The 27003-nt window shown below is 38.8% G+C and overlaps 1 protein-coding gene across 6 annotated transcripts in view; it reads left to right on the forward strand.

The window, feature by feature from the left end:
- LPP (LIM domain containing preferred translocation partner in lipoma) overlaps nucleotides 1-27003 on the forward strand; it is a 679775-nt gene that overhangs the window by 499068 nt on the left and 153704 nt on the right. For all 6 annotated transcript variants that reach the window (XM_079766429.1, XM_079766432.1, XM_079766430.1 and 3 more), the window contains one exon: nucleotides 15072-15198. In XM_079766429.1, the coding sequence (XP_079622555.1) occupies nucleotides 15072-15198 (127 nt within the window). The remainder of the gene's footprint in view (nucleotides 1-15071; nucleotides 15199-27003) is intronic.

Raw genomic sequence — 27003 nt, forward strand, 5'->3', positions numbered from 1 at the left:
GAGAAGATCTCCGGAAAGATCTCCCAGGCTAATTAGCATATTACCCTTTTATTAGTATATATATATTTCTTAGTTGGAAAAATAAATCCTTGACTCCTATTTACTCTCTGAGATTGTAGGTTAAGATACAGAGACAGTAAAACACATTGATTTTTTTTTTTCCATTCTGGCTTTTATGATAGTGCAAGCTTTGTTTGTCAGTCCTTCATACCCACTGGAACGTAGATGCCTGAGGAGCAAACAGAGAGGACTCCTGGAAACTTACAGCCATGATTTTATGGAAAGACTGCACATAACTCTATGGAACCTGCAAAAACAAACAAGTGAACAAACAAACAAACCAAAACAGCTTCCATCACGATCCTCACTCCTGTGTGTCAGCAAAATCTTAGGGCACTTATGTTCCTCTACCCTGGCCTTCTTCTAAACATTGAGGTTTTAGTATCAGAATTCATCACAGCCACTTTGATGCTCATTTTCTTCAGCCTCTCATTAAAACAGTCTTTTTTTTTTTTTTTTTTAAGATCAGCAAAAATCATACATTTCAGTGAGTAGTGTTTAACTTACTCTGGACAAGCTGACCTGCTGTGCCAGGGTCCTGGGCTTCTATGGAGTCATCTTCTCCTGGAGCCTCACATACGGGTTGACTGTACCAGCACAGTTCCCTTGATTTCACTAAAATATCAGTAGCATTTTCATACACAATGTAGACAGTGAACCAAACAAAGAAACACAGAGGGACACATAAGAGCTGGAGGTCAGTTACACGTATTCTTATCTGAAATGAAAGATGAGAACTGATCAACTTGATTCTCTTTGTACCTCTTGGGGACTTCTCCTAGCTTGTTATTCTTACTACATCTATGGATGTCTAAATATCACCTTCATCCAAGACCTGATTAAAATGTCACCTTTTCTTGTGAGTGTCTCTTCAGCTCCCCAATTTGAGCCATCTCTTTCTCTGTGTTCTTATGGCAAATATTAAAAGATTTTACTTTGGATACTTTTGAATATGGTACTTTTGTATATTTCCAGATGTCTAACATTTCCTACTTCCCTAGATGGCAGGATCTTGTCTCAATTATTTCTTTAGCACTCGTACTTAGTAAGTACTCAGCAAGTATACTCTGAATAAATGCATTATTTTTCCTGTCATCCCCTCAGTTGTTTAGTTTTTCTGTTGGTTGAAAGCGTGCTAGGTTGCATTTCATAAGTGAAACAATGTGATCCTTAATGTTTTCTATGTACTGTAACATATAGTTACTTGTTCTCCAAAAGACTCTTTGTATATTCAGGAGGTGATGGAGGCTCAATCCATAACATTAAGCATTATCAAGATGGTGAGGCATTGCTGAATGACTTGGGTCAGTCACTGCATAACCTTTCTTGATTAGAAAAAGAATAAAGCTAACAATATCTTGCTTCCCAGGGTGGTTAGAATGATAGCGATAGTGAAGCATGTGAAGTTTTTGATGATGTTCATGGTGGTGTAATAATAATAACCCTTTGGGTGTTCATAACACTTAATTATATCAAACTAATTTCATTTTGATTAGAGTAACACTCTGGACCCCTTCCTTTCAGATCTTAATCTCTAGTTACTAACATTTGGGAGGCAGTTTCTAGAATCAGTGTGGTTGGATACAAATCTTTTTTATTCCAGCTCTGTGACTTTGAGCAAGTTATTTAGCTTCTCTGTGTCTGAAAGTGGGATAGCAAAAGAACATATGTGATTGGATTATTCCAGAGGTTAAAGGAGATAATACTTGTACAGAGTAGTGACTCCATAATATTATTATTGTAATCCCCAGACATTGCGTAAGGCCCTGGATCAAGCAAATTATCACCACGTAAAAGAGGTATTTCTCTTTGAAATGTATAATAGGAAATAATGGTTAAGACAAAAGGGGAGAGGAGAGGTTGAGGCCAGCTTAATGAGGACTCTGGACTCACCTGTAACAAGAAGCTCATGGAGTCTGTATAAACTGAGAAGAAATATCCTCAGTCGGGGAAAAGGAGATTTTCACAGGGATGGCACCAGTCCAGCCTGGCAGAATCCTCTGTGGACCGCATCTGTGCCAGCTGTTGTCAGTCTGTGTGGGCTCACCAAGAATAACAGCAATGATTTTCACTTTATAGCAACTTCCATCTCGGGATCTCAGAATGCTGCATAAATGTAGATTAGAGCTCCCAAAATGTGTTGCCAAGAATGGGCATACTTTATAGGGCATCAAGAATGCATACTGTTTTGAGAGGATCTTTTATGTTGAAAAAAGGACTAAACTAGTTCAGAATTAGACCTACTTTCCTGATTTGATTCTATATGCACTTTCTAGGTGACCTTGGACAACGCAGTTCCCCTCCTTGACTCTATGTTTTTGTTTTTGTTTTTCATTAACAAAGGGATTTAATCTACCACTGAATGATCTCCAGAGTGTCTCCTGTCCTTGAAATCCACAGTTAGTACAGGGCATCTAGAGTTACTCCCCAATAGACTACTGCTTGGCACACTTTAGAGAGGCCAAGTTCTTGTAGAATAGAATACTTCCGTAGAATTTTATTCATGGTTAGACCATAATCAAGTAGGAAAAACAACAACAACAACAAAAAAAAAACACACACACACAAAATTACTTTGGTCACTGGGAAATGGCATTATCTTTTAGCTTTTTATATGAAAGAGTATTAGTGAATTTTACATGATTTTCCCCTTTGCCTACCTTGAAGTACAGTGCTGTTTTTATCATTTCCTTTTAGTATTTTAAGATTTAGTATTAACCCTCCAGTGTGTGTCAGAGACTGGGCAAGAAAGTAATCTTTAGAGCAGCATTTCTTCTCTTGCTGAATCATTATTGAAGCCATCAAACATGGCCATAGTGCACAGAGTCTTGTCTGAGTGCACCTCCATCAGAATTACCCAGAAAGCTGGCTATGTCTTTAGTTGCCATTTTTCTACATAGAGGAGATACTATGTCATAAAAAGCAGTACTTTCCTCTAAGAAAAGTTCCTTCTATAGTTCAAGGCTTTGTAATATACGATTAAATTCGCCTGAATGTTACAATCTATAAGTAGATAGATAATAAAATCCCTCTGGCAAAAATTGCAAATAGATGAAGAGGCTGAGGCTGTTTCTGTGGTGGTTAAGCGTGCACTTTCTGGAGTTGGCAACTGGGTCCAAATCCCAGGTTTCTAGTTACTTCCAAAGTGATCTCTGTGTCTCAGTTTTCTCATTGGTAAAATCAAAGTAGTAACCACCTGATGGGGCCGCTGTGATGATTAAATGAGTTAATTAATATAAACTATTTTGAACATTGTCTGGTCCCTCTGTACACTCAGTATATCTTTATTTTCAGTCTATACACATAAATCAGTAAACGTATGAAATGAATGCATATGTTTCTACTCCTTCAGAGTTTACGGAAAAGGGTATTTCCTCAATGGAATTACTATTATTTGAATCATGTTTGATGATCAGTAAGAACTAGTAAATGCCACTGGTCTTTAGATTTGGTATCAAGTCACACTCTTTCTTCCCGTCTTATACAGCGCTAAGGAGTTCTTCACATTCCCTCATCCACCTTCCTGCCACATTTGAAAGACATTCCTAGCTCGGTTTTCACAGACTATAAGCATTTGACACAAGTTATGAGCCCCTCTTAAATATTAGCACGTTCCATGTATCATCTTAGATTTTGCTCACAATGGCCCTGAGATGGAGACATTCCCTCTCCCTTCTTACCCTCCCAACCCTATTTACAGATGGAAAAACGATTGCTAAGAGAAGTTTTCAAAAACTTGTGAAATGTTATGCAAAATTGGTGCTATCACTTGGTATTTGAACCCGCATTTCTGCTTCCGAAGCCCACGCTTTCTCCATTTCTCCACAATCAATGTTTCTGAAAGTAAAAGGGGCCACATTGGTCTCCAGCCACTGGTATAATTAGCATCATGCTTTAATCAGTGAGGTTGACTGTCTTGATTAACCTTTATGATAGTATCATGTAAGTTTCGTATTTCTAAATGAGTATATAAAGCCAGCTGTAAATTAGTGGAAAAACACTGAGCTTGGATCAGAAGACTCATGTTTACCTCTTGGCTCTGCCACTTACTATGAGTGTGATTTTGGCTAAGTCACTTAACATAGTCACTTAACAAAACCACTAACTTGATTTATTTCCTTATACAAAAAAAAAAAAAAAGCTCTCATGCTGCAGAAAGTATTGAATTAAACCTAGTGTATAGGAGTGTTGCGCCAGGGTTCCTTCTTGTCTGTAAGGGAGCATAGAAATGTGAAAGGTTTTCTCTTTACTTCAAGTTCTAATTCAAGCCCCTTATCCTCTTGGCCTGTGTTTGGCACGCTTTAGTTCATTACGTATTCTCTTTCCTCTGTATCCAATCATCCATTGACATGTTCACATGATATTTATACAACCTAACATATAGTTACATACATCTTTAAGGATAGTTTGTCAGTCAGTGCAGGCAGTAAATGGGTTATGTGACCATCGCATTTTAACTCATGGGTCAAATCCTATTGACCCCATTTTATAGATTAAGCAACTAATACTTAGTAAAATGAAACATCTTGCCCTGGGTCACATACTAGTAATTGGCACGTGATGGAGGTGGGATCCAAACCCAAGCAGGTCGCCCTAAAATCCTGTTCTGTTAAGTGACTGAACCACACTGAGTACCATCATACTGATGAATAGTCAGGGTTTTGCTCTTCATTCCTTCCTCATGTGCCTTGATTTCCTGACTGGATTATATATTCCTTGAACTGGATATATCTCACTTATCTTGAGGACTGGCTTCATGCCTAACTACTAGTATTGGTGGACAATTTAATGTGGATTTCACCAGAGGACACAGTATTCTGCACTTTTGGAATATTCTGGAAGCAAGGACATTTACCTCTTTCCTTTGTCTCAGGCCAGAAGCTAATCTTCTCACCATGTTGTTGCTTAGATTAGATTTTCACAGGTCAAGCAAACATTTTCTCTGTTATTCTCACTTAGACACTTTGCCTGCATCCCCTCCAAAGCCCAGAAATCCAATGTGAACAATGCACCTGTGAGAGTTATGAATTGTTGCTACAGGTGGCATTGCTATTGAACAAAGAATATGCCCGCCCTCTCTTTGCATCCGAAGTGACTTGGATCGCTGAGCAAGAACTTTTCTGACTCAAATGAAAACCACCTTGTGTCAGGTGAAATAGGGGGAGTTAACCATTTGTTTGCTGGTGGGCATTTCCCACGAAAAACTCAAAAACAGAAATTTACCTCAGCCATGGAAAGTGATGTGCCAAGCATCATGTTTGCATATTAAAACCGAAAACAGATTTGCATGTTATCTCAGTATGGGGTGTCACGTTCAGGCATCTGCCAAGCCTACTAGATAGAAACAGCTCATATAGTAGGAAAGTGTTTCTGTGCCTATCAGACTGAAAATCTAGGTGCCTTTGTTTTTTGTTGTTTGTGTGTGTATGTGTGTGTGTGTGTGTGTGTGTGTGTGTGTGTTTTCATCAAATTGTCCTCACTTCAGGTTCTCCATTTTCTCTTGGCTTCCTACCTGAAAATGCCAAAGAAAAGGTTGAAAACCCATGTTTTATAATGGACTAGAGGCCCAGTGCACCACATTCGTGCACTGGTTGGAGGGGTCCCTCAGCCCGGCCTGTGCCCTCTCGCAGTCCAGGACCTTTTGCTCCTTACCGCCCTCCTTCTTGCTGCTCCCTAGTGCTGCTGTGGAGGTGGGAGAGGCTCCCGCCATGGCAGCTGCGCTTTCCAGCCATGAGCCCGGCTTCTGGCTGAGCGGTGCTCCCCCTGTGGGAGCGCACTGACCACCAGAGGACAACTCCTACATTGAGCATCTGCCCCCTGGTGGTCAGTGCACATCATAGTGACCAGTCATTCTGGCTGTTCCACTGTAATGGTTGCTTAGGCTTTTATTATATAGATATTTATTACATTTTAAAGGTCATCCATTTGTGATTATATTTTATTTACATCATTTAAGAATTATAAAGAAAATATATAAATTATTTATAATCCCCTTGGTCCACATGAGCTGTTACTTTTTGGTATATTTCCTTTTAGTATTTGCTTTTTATTCCTACACAGACACACACACTGGCATTCTTGCCTATACAGTATGGGGCAAAAGTAGGTCTACAGTTGTTCATATGGGAAATAATACAATAATTAAGAAATAATAATACAAGCATAAACTCTATTTCTCATACTCATAACTGTGAAGCCATGTTTGCCTCACCCTGTATATTTATATACATTTGTAATTATCAAATATAATTTTTTAAAATTAAATTTATTTGGGGTAACATTTGTTGATAGGATCCTCTAGGTTTCAAGTGTACATTTCTATGATACATGATCTTTATAATGCATTGTGTTCCCACCACCGAAAATCACATCTTCTTCCTAGATGTATTATTTTAGTATCATCCTTTTTAAACATAATAATGGCAAGGATTGTGAAATAATATCAATAGCTGTACACCTGAAGCTAACATAAAATAATGTTGAATGTCAACTACAATTGAAAAAATATATAAAAAATGAAAACATATTTAGCAATAAGAATTGGTAAAACCCCGTTTTGAACCTAGTGAATTAGAACCACAGTTAGGGCCAGAACCTGGTAAGGAAAACTATGATATCTGCTTGATACAGCTTTATTAAAAGCAGACCTTCTAATTAAGGGTAGCATTTCTATGGGACAATGCATAGAAAGCAGTGCCTTGTGATAAAATCTTTCTTCCCAATGTTGGAGGCACTAGCCCTTTCCATCATTCCAGGCAACTAAATAAATATGAAGCATTTTCTCAGAGAAAGTCACTGCCAGACACTGGTGAGAAATAATTAAAAAATAATAATACAAGCATAAACTCTGTTTCTCATACTCGCAACTGTGAGCCCACGTTTGCCCCACCCTGTGTATTTATATACATTTATAATTATCTTATGTACTTTTTAAAATTAAATTTATTTGGGGTAACATTGGTTAATACAGCAAAGACCAAGACCTGGTTTGGTTTGGAAACATAGCCTTGAACAACAGTTGTGTGTTTTTTTCCCAATTCATTAAACTTTTATTTCTTGAGTCTTGTTGAGGTAAAACCTACCAATGGAAATAATGTCCTGTAATTGTCTTGCCTTGGTGATATCAAATCACTTATGCCTAACATGCATAAAGCCTAATTAATAGAGGGAGAGGGAATGCATGCAATTTTTAGGTATAGTATTGTGGAAATAGCTTCTTATATTCTCTTATAGGGACAATATAAGATGGAAAGAGAGCAAATTGAGAGAAATCTTACCATCCCACAGAGGCAACTTGCTTTCTCCATTAAGGAGGGTCTGCCTGGGACTAAAGAGAGAAGGAGCAGTGAAATGTGAACTTTGGTTCCCTGGACAGTAGGCCTAGAAACAGGCATGCTCCAAGCCCACCATTCTTGAGGCTGCCTTGACACATGGAAACTGAGAGAAGTGGGTGTGCAGAGGGGCCACTTTCTCTCAGCTCAGCCCACATCATTTTAGCACCCTGGTGTGCAAACACTATAGACCCCTTACTGGACACCCAGTACTTTCCCTTGGCTGCAGTGACATGCAGCAGTTTCACCATGCTGTAACTCAGAATCATCATTTTTGGGCTATGCTTTCAAGTTTGGCTTAGGGAAGGTGATTTAGAGGAATCAAGATCTAGCATGAGAAAGGGAATATGAAAAAGAGGTTATAAGAAAATCAAGCTTCTGAAAGTTGAAGACTCATTATTATCTATTTCAAAGCTAGAATCAAACTTTTAAAGTCAAAATCCTTGGTCTTCATTGTGCACTGACTATTCTCCAAGAAAATGGAACTTATGATTAGAAGAACTAAGAGCATGCTGTTCTACTCCCATGAAGCAGTGGGGAATGTTCCCTTATGGGTTTCTAATTGTTAATAGGTGGTTTACCTTGTCCCTCCCTTCTCTGTGGCCCACTTCTGTTTACCTGGAGCAGAAAGGATGTCCAGCAAACTTTTTCCCCTTGGTCAGAGTAGGTGCTCCTTCCATTAAACAGTGAGACATTGAGGAGAGAGTAGGATAATTCCGTGAGGCAAAGTAGAAGAAGCCTCAGGAAATTGCAAACTGCAAACTTGACACAGTTAAATATGAGGTGGGGGGAGTGAAAAATATCAGAAATATATTTTTTTCTGGCAGGCTTTCAGCTCCAAAATGGGGCTAATTCTACCTTTTGAAAGAAGATAATTTCTATGTTTCTTTTTTCAAGAACACATAATTGAAGTTATTTCTATCCAAGAGAGGAATCTCTTGTACATCATTACAAATGGACAAGAAAAATGAGCAGCTCTGGGACCCGGAGAGATAGAGTATTCATTATCATGTAATGTTTCTGAATATCTTGGCCTCCTTTTCCAGGTGTTTTATCTTCCTGGGCTGTACTTTTCTGATGAGGTTCAGATTTGCAGTAAGTTCAAGTTTCTAGCACTATGTAATGAGGAAATCAACAGCAGGTAAGGATTCACCGGTGAAAATGATCCACCCTGAGGTCCATATCATAGTCCCACAAAAGCTTTTGTGGAGCCATTTTGTAAGGTGGATTCTTACCACATATATTAAAACTAGAGGCCTGGTGCACAAAATTTGTGCACTCGGTGGGGGGGGGGCCCTTCAGCCTGGCCTGCACCCTCTCACAGTAAAGGAGCCCTCAGGGGATGTCCGACTGATGGCTTAGCACTGCTGCGGAGGCGGGAGAGGCTCCTGCCACTGCTTCTGCGCTTGCCAGCTATGAGCCTGGCTTCTGGCTGAGTGGAGCTCCCCCTGTGGAAGCACACTGACCACCAGGGGGAAGCTCCTGCATTGAGCATCTGTCCCCTGGTGGTCAGTGACATCATAGCAACCGGTTGTTCTGCTGTTTTGTCAATTTTCATATTAGCCTTTTATTACATAGTACTAGAGGCCTGGTGCACAAAAATGTGTGCACGGGGAGGGTCCTCAGCCCACCTGCCCCCTCTCATAGTCCTGGAGCCCTCATGGGATGTCCTACTGACGGCTACCGGGGAAGCGGGCCTAAGCTGCAGTCTGGCCTCCCTCTGCGGGAGGCGACTGGACGATCAGGGGAAGGCACAGCCCCCATCACCCCACTGCTGCTGCCACTGCCGGCCACTGCAGCTGCTGGCCCTCGGCCCCGGCAGCTGCCAAGGTGTTTTCATCAACATGGACTCCAGTTTCTTCACCATGAAAAAATGACAACTTTCTTCACGCATTTTTAAGATGTTTCTTTCATAGGATGTGACAATTCTTTCTTTATTTTTCCATTGATTTTTAGAGAGCATGGAAGAGAGAGGAAAAGACAGAGAGAACCATCAATGTGAGAGGGACACATCGATTGGTTGCCTCCTACATGAGCCCTGACTTGGGCCCTGTCCAGGGAGGAGCCTGCAACCTCGGTTTGTGCCCTTGACAAGAATCGAACTGGGACCCTGCGGTCTGCAGGCTGAGGCTCTATCCACTGAGCCAAACCAGCTAGGGCAGGATATGACATTTCTTAGCCCCACCAGCAGCGGACCTCCATTTTTTCATCCAGGAGTGAGGTGGAAAAACCCTAGATCATTTTCATGGATTCTTATTACCCAAGCGAGTGGTGTACTGCAAGCTTAGTCAATGAGTGGTCAGAAAAGATGTTTCCTGTACAGCTCATGCACACAGGCAGGACTTCTGGCTCACCGTGGCTCTCTCAGGGCCTCAGAGCTGGCAGCTTTGTCAGGAAGGACGTCCGGTCTAATTAACATACTACCCTTTTATTAGTATAGATAGTTACATTGTTGATAACAAAGATTCAAGGCAGTGAGTGTTCTCCCAGGGGGGTGTCCCTGTTTGCACATTAGTGCTGGCTATCTACCATGCTCCCTTTTCTCTTTAGGTGGGGCAGTGGAATTCTTCTTTCTCCACCCAAGGAGCATAGTGGTAGGAGAAGATAGTTCACCTTTGGATGTTCTTGATCTCATGCCCTGCGTGTAGTGAAAGTTCAGTAGGCTGCAGAAACCTGTGAACTGCCAGCTGCTTACTCAGATTCAGAATGCTGAATGAAGTTCTAGATTGTTTCGCAGGATGCTGACAATTGATTCAAGTCCTCTTGTAAATGGAAATCTCTGTAATAATGAGGTTTCCACTTACTCAGTGAGACTTTTTCTTTTTAAAATATATTTTATTGATTTTTTACAGAGAGGAAGGGAGAGGGTTAGAGAGTTAGAAACATCGATGAGACATAGATCAGCTGCCTCCTGCACACCCCCTACTGGGGATGTGCCCACAACCAAGGTACATGCCCTTGACCGGAATCAAACCTGGGACCCTTCAGTCAGTAGGCTGACACTCTATCCACTGAGCCAAACTGGTTAGGGCATCAATGTAACTTTTTATAGATTATAAAGTGGCCGTGTTATTAGTATCTGTGATTTCACTATAAAAATCTATAATGATATGTTTCCTGCACATTATGGACATAAAAGTATGATAGAGTAGAATCAAAGGAATCTTTGCAAACATCATTTTGCATATAAAGATAATAAGGCTCGGGGAATAGATCAGAATTATGGGACAATTTGAAGGCAAAGCTAAGGTTAGAGAGATAAATGGGTCTCTGTACTTGTCCTATGTAAGAATACCATGAAGTTTTATATAAATACTAGAGGCCCGCCCGGTGCACTGGGGGGACGAGGGGAAGTTCAGCCTGGCCTGTGCCCTCTTGCAGTCCAGGACCCCTCGGGGGATGTCCTACTGCCAAGGCGGTGGGAGAGGCTCCCACCACCCCCGCTGCACTTGCCAGCCTGAGCCCGGTTCTGGCTGAGCAGCACTGAGCAACAGCAGCACTGCCCATGTGTGTTTTGCTTGCAGAAACAGTCCTCACTTTTGCACATTCTCACACGTTACTTTTACCTAGATCCAGAATTAGCTGAAATATTCATATTAAGCCCTCCCTGGAATGATAATCATCTGGGCCCCTAGGAAGAGAAGAACCATGGCAGAGAAGAACCAGTTGCAGATTGTGAACATTTTCCTATAAGATCTTCATTGTAGAAGAAGGAAAACATAGAAAAACATAAATATGATGTAAACCACTGTCCCATCACTTTCAGCCATTAATCTTTCAACATATTTCTGTCCTGTCTCCTTCTGTAAGTAACAGTTTGAGACAGGCCACTCTGGTCAGTGGCTGGCACCTCTCCATAGGGTCAGCACCTTCCTTCTTGCACCTCATACAGCTGCCCCTAATGTAGTCTAGCTGTGTGCACAGAAAGAAGAGGCAACAGACTTCGGTGAGCACATTAGCCATTAAATTACTCACAAATACCATGATGTCTGGTAGCATTTTTAAGGTATCATTGCAATGCCTTAGTGTTTGAGATGTTTGCTAATATCTTCCCTCCCTCCCTCCCTGCCTCCCTCCCTTCTTTCCTTCCTTCCTTCCTCCCTCCCTCCCTCCCTCCCTCCCTCCCTCCCTCCCTCCCTCCCTTCCTTCCTTCCTTCCTTCCTTCCTTCCTTCCTTCCTTCCTTCCTTCCTTCCTTCCTAATATCTGGTGAAATCCAATTTATCCTTCAAGATCAAACTAAGAGGGCTTCTGCTTTTTGGCAGTTTTCTCCCATCTCAGAACACTGAATTCATACCTGTGTTTTAGTATTTGCACTTTATTGTAATTACCTATTTTCATGTCTTTTTTCTCTTTTCCTTTTTAATGTCTCTTTTTTATTAAACTGTGAGTTGTCAGAAGCAGGAATCCTGAATAATTTGACTTTATAATGATAGTGCTTAGCACTTTGCAATTTCTTAGAAAAGGTGTTAAAGGGATTTTAAAGGAGGCCTCTGAAATCTCTTTCTCAATAACTCTCATCTGTGGGTCATGTAATGTATTTCACCTTTAGGCATTTCAAAGAACACACATAATAGTGATTAATATTGATACTTATAAGACTGCCTTTTTCTTAGAAAAGGCTAGAGGCTTTGTTTGTATTTGTTTTGAAGTGCTATTGTTTCACTATTTAGCAGTAAACTTCCACTCTGAAAATACCTTTGCTTAACCGAGTCAGTAGGTAAAAATCCAAGTTATTACAGAATAACAGAGTTAGAAGGGCCTGGAGAGGAAGATAACGGGAACGTAGAGTGGCATTGCAGTGTTGCAGAAACACACAAACTCAGCACACCTGGTTTCAGTCAGGGCTCACTGTTTTTCGGTGGTGGAACTTCCCACAGGGTTGATCACTTATTTTCTCTGAGCCTCAATTCTTTCATCCATAAAATGGGACCACAGATCACATGGGGCTGTTATAGATTCCATGTGTGTGAAGGTGGGCATGTTGAAAAGGGGCACACAATATGAGGAATTATTATTATGCCACAATGAATAGACTGCTGATACTATTCACCCTTCTACTTTTGAAAAAATAAAATGATGCAACTCATCTCCTTCCTGCCCCCTACCACACACATTTTTAAGTATAGTCTATTACTCAGATGCAATGCTACGAACTACTTATTAGAAATGACAGTTATTCATTTTTTTAGGACATATTGAGTCCTAAAGCACTACTGAGAGAAAGAAATTAAAAGGCCAGGGGTGTCTTTTTATCCCAGTGAGCAAAACTCTAAATGATTACTTATGGGGCTTGAAACCTGAAGAAAGTCCTGGACTACATCCTCTTTGGTATGAGAAGCAACTGGAAATAATGAACCCTGTACCCGTGTTTTTACCAATATGCAGTCCTTGGATGTTAAGTATTATGCATTGGGTGGGTGTTGGGGAGGGGCAGGAGGGGTGGGCGGGCAGTGGGAGTTCTATAGCCAAACAACGTTCAGAAACATTGAAAGAGATGATCTCTTGGGATCATTCTTGGTAAGAAATACCAGCAACCCAAGATCAGCATTATGAGATTAGAATCTTAAAGAAAACAGTCGTTCCAAATGTGTTATTTCAGAAACAGTATCACAAGCAAATAGGAAGGAGTTTTTGACAAATAAAATGAATAATATGTTTTTATTAAAATCTGTGAAATGCTGACAAGGTAAGTACTCTGAAATTGGAGCTATGCTTGAAATACAAGTGCTAAGGGTAAAATCTGAGTTGCTTAGATGTACAGAGGACAAACAGCATTCTTGCTGCCTTTACGGTAAAGGAAAGCAGATATTAGGCTCAAACAATGATGAAATGTGTCTATGCCCTGAAGGTCCACCCTATACCAGGAAGCAAGAATTATTAAGTTTTCTTTAATAGTTGTTGATTTAGATTAGAATAGCCAGCACCATTAATATTAGCTCCTTTAATTCTCACACCAATTGTATTGGGCAGACATTATTTGCATTGCAGAGGAGGCCCTAAGTTTAACATTTATTGTCTATTGAATAAATGAGTGATTCTAAGATGGGCTCTTGTCCTGGCTTTATTACAATTAGCCCTACCCTACATTTTTGGGTGTGAATTTTCTTGTCTCACAATGAGTAGACTGAGGTAATGATTCTTAGGATGCTGGCAGGTAGCTCTAGTTTTGGTCTCTGTCACTTGCCCAGTGTCATAGTTTATTCACTGCTTTGTATCTCCAATCCAAATTGTCCAACAGTGAAATAAAACTCCAGGTGTAAGGATAGAGACAAACATAAAAAAATTATTGGCATTTTCAGCCTTTTGCATGTCTGACTTTCTGTACATTTTTAAAAACCTAAAAATGGATGATAATTATAGAGAAAAGGCCAAATAGGTAGCAATTAACAATTTTACATATGTTTAGAAGGCATTTCATAGCTTAGATATCACACAAATAATCAATATCCATCTTGGAGTTGCTGCAATAAATGTTGGTAGTAAGAATAAAACATTAGTACATAGATTTATACTTTACTGGATTTTCATATCAGTGTATCTTTCAGTACAATGAAGATAACTGGTGAATGAATATGCAAGTTTTGTTGTGGTAATTCTTATAAACTATTCATGACAGGAGAAACTCTTGGTCAACCTTTTTAAGAATCTGTAAACATAAAGGTAAAACATTCCCACTCTCATCTCTGCCCAGTAGCCATAGTGGACATCATCATCTAAATCTTCTATAACAGTCTTTCTATTTTTAACACTTTGATTCAAGATGTTGGAGTGTGATATTAGAAATGGTCCAAGTCATCATATAGCAAAGGAAAATATACTACATTCCCTTTTACTTACACAGCACAAACAATTTTACATCTGGCATCTGGTCTTTCTTTCTCCACTTACTTTGGACTCTTGGTTGGTCACCTGAAGTGTCTTTCACCTGGCTCTTGATTCCGTTACGTTGCTAGAATCCTGGCTCACCCACTGAGTAAAACACCAGCCCGGTGTCAATGCTACTGATTTACCTTTCCCATTTGATATCTAGCTGGTTGTAGTGCTGGTAAGAAAAACATTATTCAAACTCCTTGACTGGAACACAAGGCCCTTCACCTTCTGGACACCTGTATTCAATAGATGTGTTTCATTTTCTATCTCAAACATTATAAATATTCCAGAAATACACAGCTCCAGAAGCTCCTTATGCCACCTTAATGTGAGGAACCTCTTTTAGCTGAATGTATCCTAGTCTGTCACCACCTCTTCTCTGGAATTCTTTCTCTCAGGCTATATGAGAGGTGGCATTTGTACCCTGATGGTGCACTTTCTACAGTTGTTTTATCTTTCATTTTTGATGCATCTTTATCTCTCATTTTATTTCACTATAAGCACCATAAGATGGAGGCTCTATGTATCTATCATTTTGATAAACATACAACTGGTACACAGTGACTCCTAGCAATTGTTGAATGAAGTAGAGTCTGTTGTACACATGGATTTCTAAAGCCTGATAGATGATGCATGTGAATCAAGTGCTGTGTCCAAGATCAGACACAAAACTGATAAAACCAGGTCTAAAACCAAGGTCTCCTAATAGCCATATCCAATGCTCTTTTCTTTACAACGCGAACATGATTGGATTGTCTTGGTTGATGTCTAGGTTGCATTTAAAGGACTTTGTGTTTTCTGCTTTACAGAGTGGACAAACAGGATCAAAGGGGCCTCCAGCTGGTCCACCCTCATTCCGCCCTGAAGATGAACTGGAGCACCTGACCAAGAAGATGCTGTATGACATGGAAAATCCACCTGCCGACGAATACTTTGGTGAGTGGGTCCCAGAGTTGACTTCTGAAGTAAATTTCCTGCCCTATTTTCCTTAATTAGTAAGTAGGAGTATTATCAGCTCCAATGGTAAAGGACTGGAGTCTGCATGCATTGGAGTTGGTATCCATATGCACACAACTGAGTGTTCTGAAAGTTGTTTTGTGGGAGACTGCCATAGTGTGATATCTGTTTGGCTTGTACTAAAATCTCAGGGGTACTTCAGAGTCTCATGAGATACGTTTGATTTAAAACTTAATTTTTGATCATTTATTAGCTTTTTGTTATGCAGAAATAGGGGCTTTTGTGTGTATTCAGGTCTAAATCCTACCTAATAAAATAGTAATATGTAAATTGACCGCATCTTCACTATTCCCAAGCCACGCCCACCACCCAAGCCACACCCACCAGCCAATCAGGGTGAGTGTGCAAATTACCCAACAAAGATAGCGGTTAATTTGCATATGCTGAGAGAGGGAGGAGTGAAGACTGAAGACAACTTAGAAGGAAGAGGGAGGAAAAGTGGAAAGCAAGGTGGCTGCCAGAGGGAAAGCCCTGGCAGGGCGGGGTGGGGCAGGCAGCAGCGGCCCGCAGGTGCAGGCGTGGCGGCCGCAACAGCGGCAGCAGCTGCAGCGCATGCAGCCGCAGCGGCCGCTTGCAGGATTCTTCCTGCAAATGGGCTACTAGTATTAATATATAAAATGTGGAATTGGGCAGTGTCTAAACTGTGCTCCCACTCCTTTCCCTATCCAACTTCAGGAAAGGATGCTCCCTTTATATATTTTTTTAACTTCTCCTCTGTCTAAGCCCGTGAATACTTATGAACAAATAATCCATCTGTCCATATATTTAATGTGAATTTATGAATTATATTCCAATTATGAGGTGTTACGTATACATAATTTGTCATCCAAGAGGTTGTAATTATTCAGAAGAGAGAAGAAAAACACAGATAATTACTAACATAGAGAAAATTATTAAGAGGCATGAGAGAGGCTTTCTTAGGTCAAATGTTATAAAAATTTAAAAGCTCTGTTCATCAGGAACATCAGGAATGCTTTATGGAAGAATTGGTGGCACTTGAACCTGGACCCTAAACATGCCTCTCAGGTTTTTTTTGTTATGAAAGACTCCTGCCCAGTCTGTTGGAGATCAGTATTTTTATAGAGTATAATTAAAATAAGTTACTAAGAAAGTGAAATTTAAAAAAAAAATGGAAGACCCAAGTTTTACCATTATCAGATTTAGCAAGGATAAATTACTCTATTAAATTGCTGTAATTTTTTCTAAATACTCTCTGTATTTGTCTCATCACAGGGTGACAAACATTTCTTAGTCAGACTCCCATCCGTTGACCTCATTTTCAGTAGTGCTGCTTTAAATACATGTGGAGAAAAGACATTTGGGGGCATTGGGAAAGCACAGAGGTGGGAAATTGCACTATGCATAGCACAGGGCTTGTACTTCTTCAAGTTTTTCCAATTTGCATGTCTTCCCATTTGCTTTTTATTGGGGAACATGCATTAAAAGGTAAACAGAAAGCACTGGTTCAAAACCACATAGCAGGTGGACTGGGTTAGGATGTGAAAATCATGACATTTATTTGTAAACAGAAGGTAGCATAGCTTAGCTAAAAGGGCACAATAGTGAGAACTTAGAATTTAGGTTCTGTCCCTCTCTTCTCCTCGCTGACTGAGCAATATTGTCATGTTCCTCATCTGTCTAAGTCCCATTTTCTACTTTGATAAATCAAGAAGAAAAGTTCTTTGTCATTTCTTTCAACACTAGTAGGATCATATGGAAACAGCATCAACCCACATAAATGTAAGATAGCTAAAAGCTAAATATAAGTTGATATACATTAACACAAAGGCATGGAAAACAGTAAAAAAAAAAAGTCTCTACTTTTATTAAAATACTACAGGCCCAGTGCGCAACGAGGAGATGCCCCACCTTCTGCCATGCGAGGAGGCACCCTGTGGGGAGCCGGGACCTGTGCCTGACTTGCAGCATCCCCCAGCCCCCCTGCCTCTGTCCACTCTGGGGCTGCCTGAGCCGCTGCGGTGGCTCAATCAGGCTCCCCTGTCTCTGTCTCCATTTCTGCTCTGGGCCTCACCTGCGCGCGCAACCTCCTCCTGTCCAGTCATGACCCATTATGGCATCCTGGCCTATTTTGCATATTACATATATATATATACTGTAAGTATATTATGTTCTTGTCATTGATGTGAAAGAAGGATTTATTTTAAAATAAGATAAACTTTTTTTAAAAGCATGTTAAAAGTGAAAAGTATGTTCTCTGTATTAAAGTATATTAAAAATGAAAAGTAATAATACCAAGTATATATGCTTCAAATATCATAGCAAAGCCTACATAGCAATAAGGAAAAATGTGTTAATGAACATATATTAAGCACTTTGAGAAACATATAAATTAACTATTATATTTGCCTTCAAGAACTATCCTAGCTCTACTACTTACTAGCTTAGACAATTTTAAAACTTACTAATCTCTCTAAATACTTGTTTTTATTTTGCTTTATCTTTAATATGGAAATAGTAGTTAACTTATACTGTTATCACATTGAATAAAATATTTATAGAAAGTACTTAGCTATGTTCTTGTAATTTAAAATATGCTCAATAATCAAAGTTATCCCATAGTTAAAGAAAACAAGACATGCCCCTTAAAATTAATTAATAATTAATTTAAATTTAAGTTCCTATAAAAAATAAAACATATGTCACCAATTGGTAAATAATCATTACCAAATGATCTTTATAAACCATGATAAAAATGTGGAATGATGAACTTTTATTGAGTGTTTGGCAATACTATTTTATGAACTTTGTCTTAACTCATTTAATCCACATTGAAAAAATATAACCCTGTAAAGTAAATGCTATTATTATTTCCATATTAGGAAATTGAGACACAGAAATATTAAGTAATCTGCCCATATCAATAACTAGTCAATTTTGTTACTGGATTAGAATCCAAGCTCCAGGTCTATACATTTTGTTATTTCTAAAAGATTTTCCCCCAGCTTTATTGAGGTATACCAAAAAACTGCACATGCTTAATGTATGCAATTTGGTGAGTTTGGACCTATGTATACATTTTCGTTGCCATCACCACAATCCAAGCTATGACCATATTGGCATCTCCAAAGGTTTAGGATAGGTATTTATAAAGCTTTCATGGAGAAGATCAGCTTTGGACAGATGGAAAATAACAGAGGGTATTCTCTTGTAAGTAGATAGCATGAACAAAATATGACTTGAGGCTAGGATTATTCAAGGAAAGTTTGCTTTATGTGGAAAACATACATTAAGTACCTATTAGATGCAAGTTACCTTTCTAGATGTTAGAGACATATGGAGACAGGCAAACATAAGTGTTACTTTAATGATGCTTACTAGTATAGTCTAAAAGGGGATGGGCACAGAGTTATGGTGTTTAATCATAACTCAAGATAGAAAGTGATGAGTTAAAGTTCACAGTTCTTTGAGAATTCAGAAAAAAGAAAGGACATCCTGAGGCAAGAATGGAAGTTTTTTATGGAGTAGTTAGCCTTTGAATCAAGTCTTTAAAATTATGCTAATAGAGATTTGCAAGTAGCTAACATTATAGAAATAATGTCATTTCTGATTATGGGAATTTTTAACATGAAGGGTATAAAACCAGTGAAGAGAATCACCTATGTTGGAAGAAATAAATATTGGGAAGTAAGATTGGAGAAATAGGTTGAGAGCAATACAGAGAGGACTTTTATTATTGTTGTTTTTATAACTTAATTTTTTAATTACAGTTGACATTCAACATTATTTTATATTAGTTTTAGGTGTATATAATAGTAGTTAGACAATTATATAATTTACAAAGTTATCCCCCTATAATTCTAACACCTGGCATCATACATAGTTATTATAATATTATAGACTATATTCCCTATGCTATACTTTATATCCCTGTGACTATTTTGTAACTACCAATTTGTACTTCACAATCACTTCACTTTTTCACCTACCCTACACCCCCCCTCCCATCTAGAAACCCTCAGTTTTTTCACTGTATCTATGAGTCTATTTCTGTTTTGTTTGTTTGTTTTTTTCTTTAGATTCCACATCTAAGTAAAATTATATGGTACTTGTCTTGTGCTTTGTGACTTATTTCACTTAGCATAATACCATTTATGTTTATCCATGTTGCCGCAAATGGTAAGCTTTCATACTTTTTATGGCCAAGTAATATTGCATTTTATATATGTACCAAGTCTTCTTTGTCTACTTGTCTATTGATGGGCACTTGGGTTGTTTCCATAGCTTGTCTATTGTAAATAATGTGCAATGAACATACTGGTAAGGGAGCATATGTTCTTTCAAATTAGTGTTTTGAATTTCCTTGGATATATACCCAGAATTGGAATTGCTGTGTCATAAAATAGTTCTGTTTATATATATATATATAAAAAAAAGTTTGCGAAACCTCCACACTGTGGAGAGGAGTTTTAATGCCTGAGTAAAGGCTAGTGATTTTATCTTACATAATGAACCTTTGCACATTGAGGTCAAATGCTGTGGGAACTGTTCTGTCAATAGTGGTTAAGAATGTGGGTTCCAAAGCCAGAATGTCTTGATTTGAATGTCAGCTCTATCTCTTAAAAGCAGAAAGCAAAGGATGAATTAATGGAACTATCATTTACTGTTCCACTGTAAACATTAAATGTTTCCTGAGAAATTTTGCATGCCTATAGATAGATGTGCTTGCTGTTAGGGACATCTAGATGCAAAAAAAAAAAAAAAAAAAGCTCTGTTCTCAGTGGGTTCATGAGTTCCTGGGAAGGACAGAAGAGAGGCAAGGATGTCAGTCCAGATTATAAGCACTGTGTTGGGTCTGCCTGGCCTATGTGAGAGTAGACAAAGTCCGTAAGTCTGCCTGGAGATGAGGGAAGGAGGGCTACATATCAGTGTGTTTGTAGGAGGGCCTGACACAAGAGAGATTTATAAGAGTCCACTCTTTCCCTCTACCTGAATTTTACCTTAATTCCATTCTAGGCTAGAAATCACATTGCCAAATACCACCCTAAAAGAATTAACCCACCTAACCCCATCACCTACTTTCTTTTTCAACCATTTTGCCTATTTAATGCTGGAATTTTCATTGACACTAAAGTTGATTTGTAGTCATTAAGTGCTTCCTTGTCAAAAATCTCCTACTAGATTACAGGCTGCATCTAGGAGAGAAGGGGAACAAAATATAAGTAAATGGGTGAACGGAGTAGGTTCCCCTGTGGTCATGTTGCTTTGTTTCAATGAAGCCCCACCCACTATTTTAACTTGAGGGATATCAAAAAATTACCTCTCAGATGTCTTATATACAAAGAAGATACCTTTACAATGTAGAGGTCTGGAGCGAACCTTCTTAATTCAAATGATGAAATTTAGCATCATCAATACTAGGACAAATTGACAGGTGCCAGTTGATATGATATAGTAGGAAGTATACAACATACCTATGTAATAGTCTTGCTAAAGTATTTAACTTGAATCCAACCATTAGGAAATATACAAATCCAGATGTTATAACATTCTTCAAAGCAATTTTCCTAAATTCTTTTTTAAAAAGTCAATGTTAGAAGAGACTATGCTAGGTTAAAGGAAATTAAAGTATCATACTATTCAATTGCAAGACATGAGTTTTGATTGGGTTCTAGATTTTTAAAAAATTATAATTATTTGGGTCAAGGTTAGAGAAATTTGAATATGAATTTTATGTGAAACAATACATCCATGTTAATGTCTTAACTATGGTAATGACATTGTGATTAGATAGGACAATATCATTATTTTTAGGAGCAACGTGTTCAAGGTTTTAGGGTGCAATGTCATGATGTCTGAAACAATTTTGAAACACTCAAGATGATAGATAGATAGATAGATAGATAGATAGATAGATAGATAGATAGAGTAAAATAAACTTCACATTAAAACAACTAGAGATGCTGTTACTACACAGCTACATGGGGCATCTTATTTTCCACCAAAATGTGTTGAAGCCTGTCATAAATGAATTATCTTAGACTCCTTTCTAAGGTAATTCATTTATGAATTATGGTAGAAGTAGGTAGAGTCATATTCCTGTACCTTCTAAACTTGATTATTTTAATGACTAGAGTGGGTCTTTGAAATTACCCTTTCTTGTGTGTTTTTTTAATCCTCTATAGGCCACATAACTTTTCTATTATGGTGACATAATAACTATTGTGGTGTTGATGACAAAAGCTGACATTTACCTAAAGCTCTACAAGTTTACAAAGCTTAATCACAACCGCGGTCTAACTGACCAACCTGGTGACAATGTCTTCATTCTTCACATGAAGTAATGGAGATTCAGAGTGACTCTGTAAGTTTTCATGGTCACATAGCTAATAAGTATCAGGATTAAGACTTTTTTGTTTAATATCAAGTTCTCTCTGATTTATGACCATTACATAATGGCATATGTTGTTCCAGCAGTTGGTCCATAGTTGCTTATCCCTGCCTCATGTCATCCTTTCCCTCCTGAAGTCATGATCTTTAATTGAGAGACCATCTATCCCCAGGGCTATAAGTGTTGTAGCCTGGACTTCAATGTCACTGACATCAGAGTTTAACTATCTATAACTCCTGAGTTAACTGATGTGGCACTAAGCATGGGCTTTTATCATGCCCAGATGTATACTTTAGGAAGATAGCACACCTAATAGCTCCCAGGCAACCATGTCAGCAAACTGTAGCCCTGCTCTTGACCTTGGGAGAAGGCAGATTACTGATAACTACAGTTCATCTTGTTTTCTCAAGTCAGTCCTTAATAGAATATTACAGGCAGGAACCTTTAAGTATTAGCTGGATATATATTTTTAATGATTTCTCCTTCAAAAGGTACTAGTTTTAATGTTCCCACAGTCTGTATCTCCCATCTTTATAAAAAATGTTGACCTCCATTACAGTATTAAGTAAATGCTACAAAGAATTAACCATAATACAGCAGTTGGGTAAGTCTATATCTTTGAAGGGGAGATAAAGTCTCTTATGCTCTGAACATTTTGCATTGACTTTGGCTTAAGTTTTGGCTATAGCAGTTTCCCATTGACACTGGGGTCCTTGAGTGGGCCTCAAAACAATACTTTGTAATGGGAAGAAAGGAAACATAGAAGAAGGGTAGAGCTAAGAGCAAATTCACATCTAGGCAGCAGGTCTTCAGCCCAAATAATTTGCAGCAAAACTGCATGCCTTGGTTCAAGTGCTTGCATCATGGAACAACCTGTTTCTCTGGACAATTAGAAAAGTATGTTAATACTAGAGGATACTCTTAATTCCAAGGATAAATCATGAGAAGAACAAGGGATAATGAACTATAAATTATTGTAAGTTAGGGTAAATTTCAGAACATGAAATAGGAGAGAGAATTTTTAAATTAGCTATCAAAATGAATGGGGGAGAAAGGTATCATTGCTAGAAAATTGGGGAGCTTACAGGGCTACTTGCCAGCATTGGAACTTACATTTTTCAGAGAGTTTTGAGGGTGAAATGTAAAGTAAGGTTGAGTTTATCATATAGATATACTTGACACATCTCTTTGCATTTACCCAAGAGTTTTCCATGTTGATTGATATATCCAGAGCCTCTACATTTTGTGCTTTCCTACATTTTGAAAGGGAATATCTGTCTGTATGTGAGAGATTCCACATGTCTATGTCTGTGATCATGGCATGATTCTCTCCAACATAATGGTGTTCTTGCTGTACAGATCCTCAGACTGAAGACAGCACTATTGGAATGCAGTAACTCCAGAAATGGATAGTGTAATATATCTGAGGATGAACTTAAAATATCTACCAACTTATTTTTAAGCAGAAAGCTGTAATTATCTTGGCATTGTTTACAATGTGTTGTCTTGTTCCTTTTTAAAAAAGAAAACTGATGTGTATGAATTTTAAATTGTTTAGTGAGCTATTTGAAGAATTCAGGGAGCACTAGGTAAATTGTCTTCACAGAACTTGGCATTTATCTAATAATGTTTTTGTTTGTCTCTGAGTATTGTCAGTGAGACATGTTGAGAAAATTTGCATATATCCATAAGTTTGTTCTAGGGCAAGTGAAGTTTTACTGCCTCAGAGGACAATTGGACAGAAAGTGGAAGATAGGAAGTGGCAGGGACCTGGCATTGGTAAGCCTTAAAAGAAGAAAGGCATAGACAGGCATTTTCCCTGATTACTGAGAAACCAACTCACCATATTTGGTATTATTTATCTTTGCAATTGTGAGGAAATGGAGATCCAGTGAATGTTCATGGAAAAGAAGTTGAGTGCCCCAAACAACAGGGATGATAAATCATTTATTTTCTGTTTAGTAAGACCAGTCAATAAGTGAACATGTCTAGAATACTTAGACTGAGATGCTAAGAAAAGTGAAAAGCACCATTTGAAGAACAGTTAAGAAGGTATGGAGAAAAGAATACCTGGTACCCTGGCTGTTGGATAACTGCCTTGTGAGAAAGGAAGGGATTGTGCTTCCAGAGTTAGCACCAAAGGCAAGCGAGGGGACACTGAGAAGTTCCCATACATTATAAGGAATTAACTTTTCTTTAACAGACAGAAGCAAATTCTTAGAAGAGTCTAGGCCATAGTTCAATAACCCCTTGTTGGGGAAGTGGTGATCAGTATGCAATCATCTTATGGACTGTGAAATTCAATTTTGGAAGTACTGCCTAATTGTGATATTCATATCATATCATTGGAGCTAGACATCAGCCCCACAAAATACACAGTATATGTGTTTATTTCTATTTGATGTATGAAGACACAGAGGATCTGAGTGATTAAGAGACTCCTCACTCTCCAAGGCCACCACCAACCTAACAAAGCATAGGTCTGCTAAGCAGCAGAATTGCACTGGGGCCCAGGCCTACTGACTCCAGATCTGGGTCACTTTCCACCCACTGCACTGTCCTAGCACCATCTTGCTGGATTGGTCATGGACTGTAAGGTCAGTCGACATGCCTGTGCTGAAGCTTTTCCATCAGTATAAGGGACAAGGTGATTGTTTTGATAAATGCTTAGAGGGTCTCAGCTGAGATGTACTAGGTCAATTATATGTTATTATTTTTATTATTTTGTGTTAAGAAAATGGTTTCCAGAGTGTTCCTGTCAATTACAAACTAGGAAATGAATCCAGGTGAGCAGCTTCCTCTAATATAGATGGAATCAGAGGCCTTTAAGCATATCCCCCCACAGAAAAATGACCTAATTAATTAAAAACCCCAAAACCGCACTAGAAGTAAAATTAGAAAATGAGTGGTTTAGAGAAAATACTGTATTGATTTAGGGAAAAATGGATTTCTTTGTTTTGTCTCACTCCAGCTCTTTGTTTAACATATCTGTGGGTCATGGGAATAGAATGTTTTCTATTTAATGAGACATATTAGGTATATTTCCTTTTGTGGTGGTGATTTCTGGCAAAGTGTTTGCTCAGGGAAATATATGTTTACAGCACTAAATGAATAATCCTAAGCATTTTAATGTGTTCCATCTTAGCACATGTTAATTTTTAATTAATTTGGCTATATGGGGTGTTTGTAAGCATTGATTTGGAAACCTAGATTTATAATACACCATAAAGAAGATTTAATCTTAGAAACTATCAAGAACGACCTTTCATTTTTCTGAAAACTGAAGCCTAAGTGACTCATTCAAGTTCACACAGTTTGGAGGGTTTTGAACTGTATGGCCAAACTTTCACTCTAATAAAGAATAGTTACCCTCTGCTAGGAGGAAGGAATGTCAGGGCAAGTCACAAAGGTGAGAAAGTAGGTGAAGGCCAGCTATTTTGGTGAACCCAGACCTGGATACACCTTATTCAAACTTGGACAAAGAACACTTTGCCTAGAAAAATAGTAAAATAAAATCAGTAGCTCTTAGGAATTATGTTTTCATACTGTGCTAAATTCTTTTATTTTCAAACTAGAGGCCTGGTGCATGAAATTTGTGCACTTCCAGGGGGAGGGGTCCCTCAGCACGGCCTGTGCCTTCTTGCAGTTTGGGACCCCTCAGGGGATGTCTGCCTGTCGGCTTAGGCCCATTCCCCATGGGGAGTGGGCCCAAGCCGGCAGTCGGATATCCCTCTCACAGTCCGGGACCCCTTGCTCCTTACAACCCACCTGCTCACTGCTCCTTACAACCTACCTGTTCACTGCTCCTTAGCACTGCCGTGGAGGTGGGAGAGGCTCCCGCCACCACCACTGCGCTCGCCAGCCATGAGCCTGGCTTCTGGCTGAGCAGCACTCCCCCTGTCGCAGCACAATGACCACCAGGGGGCAGCTCCTGTGTTGAGTGTCTAACACCTGGTGGTCAGTGGCATCATAGCGACCAGTTATTCTGGTTGTTCCACCGTAACAGTCGCTTAGGCTTTTATTATATAGAATACAAAATAACTAAAGAGATCCCCAATATATTTTTCTTGTCCTTGTCAAATTACTTGCTTGTAACATTTATTGTCTGTTTTCCCCACTAGAATGTAAGTCCTATTGAAGGCAATAACTTTCTGTAGTTCACTGTTTTGTTTTCAGTCCTAGAACAATGCCTGGTTTATAGGAGATATTTGTTATTTGTTTAGTTAATGAATGTACATGTAAGTGAAGTTGTGAGCAGATATTCCATCTTCTCTGTGTAAGAACATGGGATACAGTAAACTACAAAGGAAAAATACATCATTCACTTAACAGATATTTATGTAGCATTTTATGGAATCATAAAGTATTTGATTTGGAGGAAGTCCGAGAGACTTTCTAGGAAAATCCCCTCAGAGATGGAAGAGTAGGTTTTCTAGGTTCACAAACTAGTTAGTGACAGAACCATGAATTATAACTCAGAATTTCTCATTCCTTTTTTTAAAATTCTTTATTTATTAAGGTATTACATATATCTCCTTTTCCCCCATTCCCCTCCTTCCAGCACATGCCTTCAACCCTCCTTGTGTCTATGTCCATTGGTTATGCTTATATGCATGCATACAGGCCTTTGGTTGATCTCTACCCCTTTCCCCCACCCTCCTCTGCCTTCCCTCTGAGGTTTGAGGGTCTATTTGATGCTTCTCTGTCTCTGGATCTATTTTTGTTCATCAGTTTATGTTGTTCATTATATTCCACAAAATGAGTGAGATCATGTGATATTTATCTCTTTCCATCTGGCTTATTTTGCTTAACATAATGCTATGTCCATCCATGCTACTGTGAATGGTAGGAGTGCCTTTTTTACAGCAGCATAGTATTCCATTGTGTACTTAGATGTACCACAGTTTGTTAATTCACTCATCTGATGATGGGTATTTAGGCTGTTTTCAAATCTTAGCTATAGTAAATTATGCTACTATGAACATATGGGGTGCATATATCCTTTCTGATTTCTCATTCCTTTATTTAATCACTTAAAGGTATAAGAAACTATATCGATTAAAACATGCTTTATATATTCATTGAACTTCAATCAACATTAGATGGACACCTTTGGAATTTATCTCTTTTGAATGTGTTTTCTGTGAAAACTAAGGATTGAAATTGGTCAATGGATGGGTTACATAGTTAAGATTTTATTTTAAAGTTCTAAACCCCATTTCCTCCCTTCCTGCCCCCGCCCCAGTCTGCAGTTGTGGTTGATTTGTATTCATTGGTTCCCAATACTATAATTTTCATATGGTCTAATCTAATTGGGTCTGATGGGCAGGGAATCATATTGAAAGAAACATCCTTTCCCCATGGTTAAATGTGTT

This window comes from Cnephaeus nilssonii (genome assembly GCF_951640355.1).
Source record: "Cnephaeus nilssonii genome assembly, chromosome: 3".
Lineage (NCBI taxonomy): Eukaryota > Metazoa > Chordata > Mammalia > Chiroptera > Vespertilionidae > Cnephaeus > Cnephaeus nilssonii.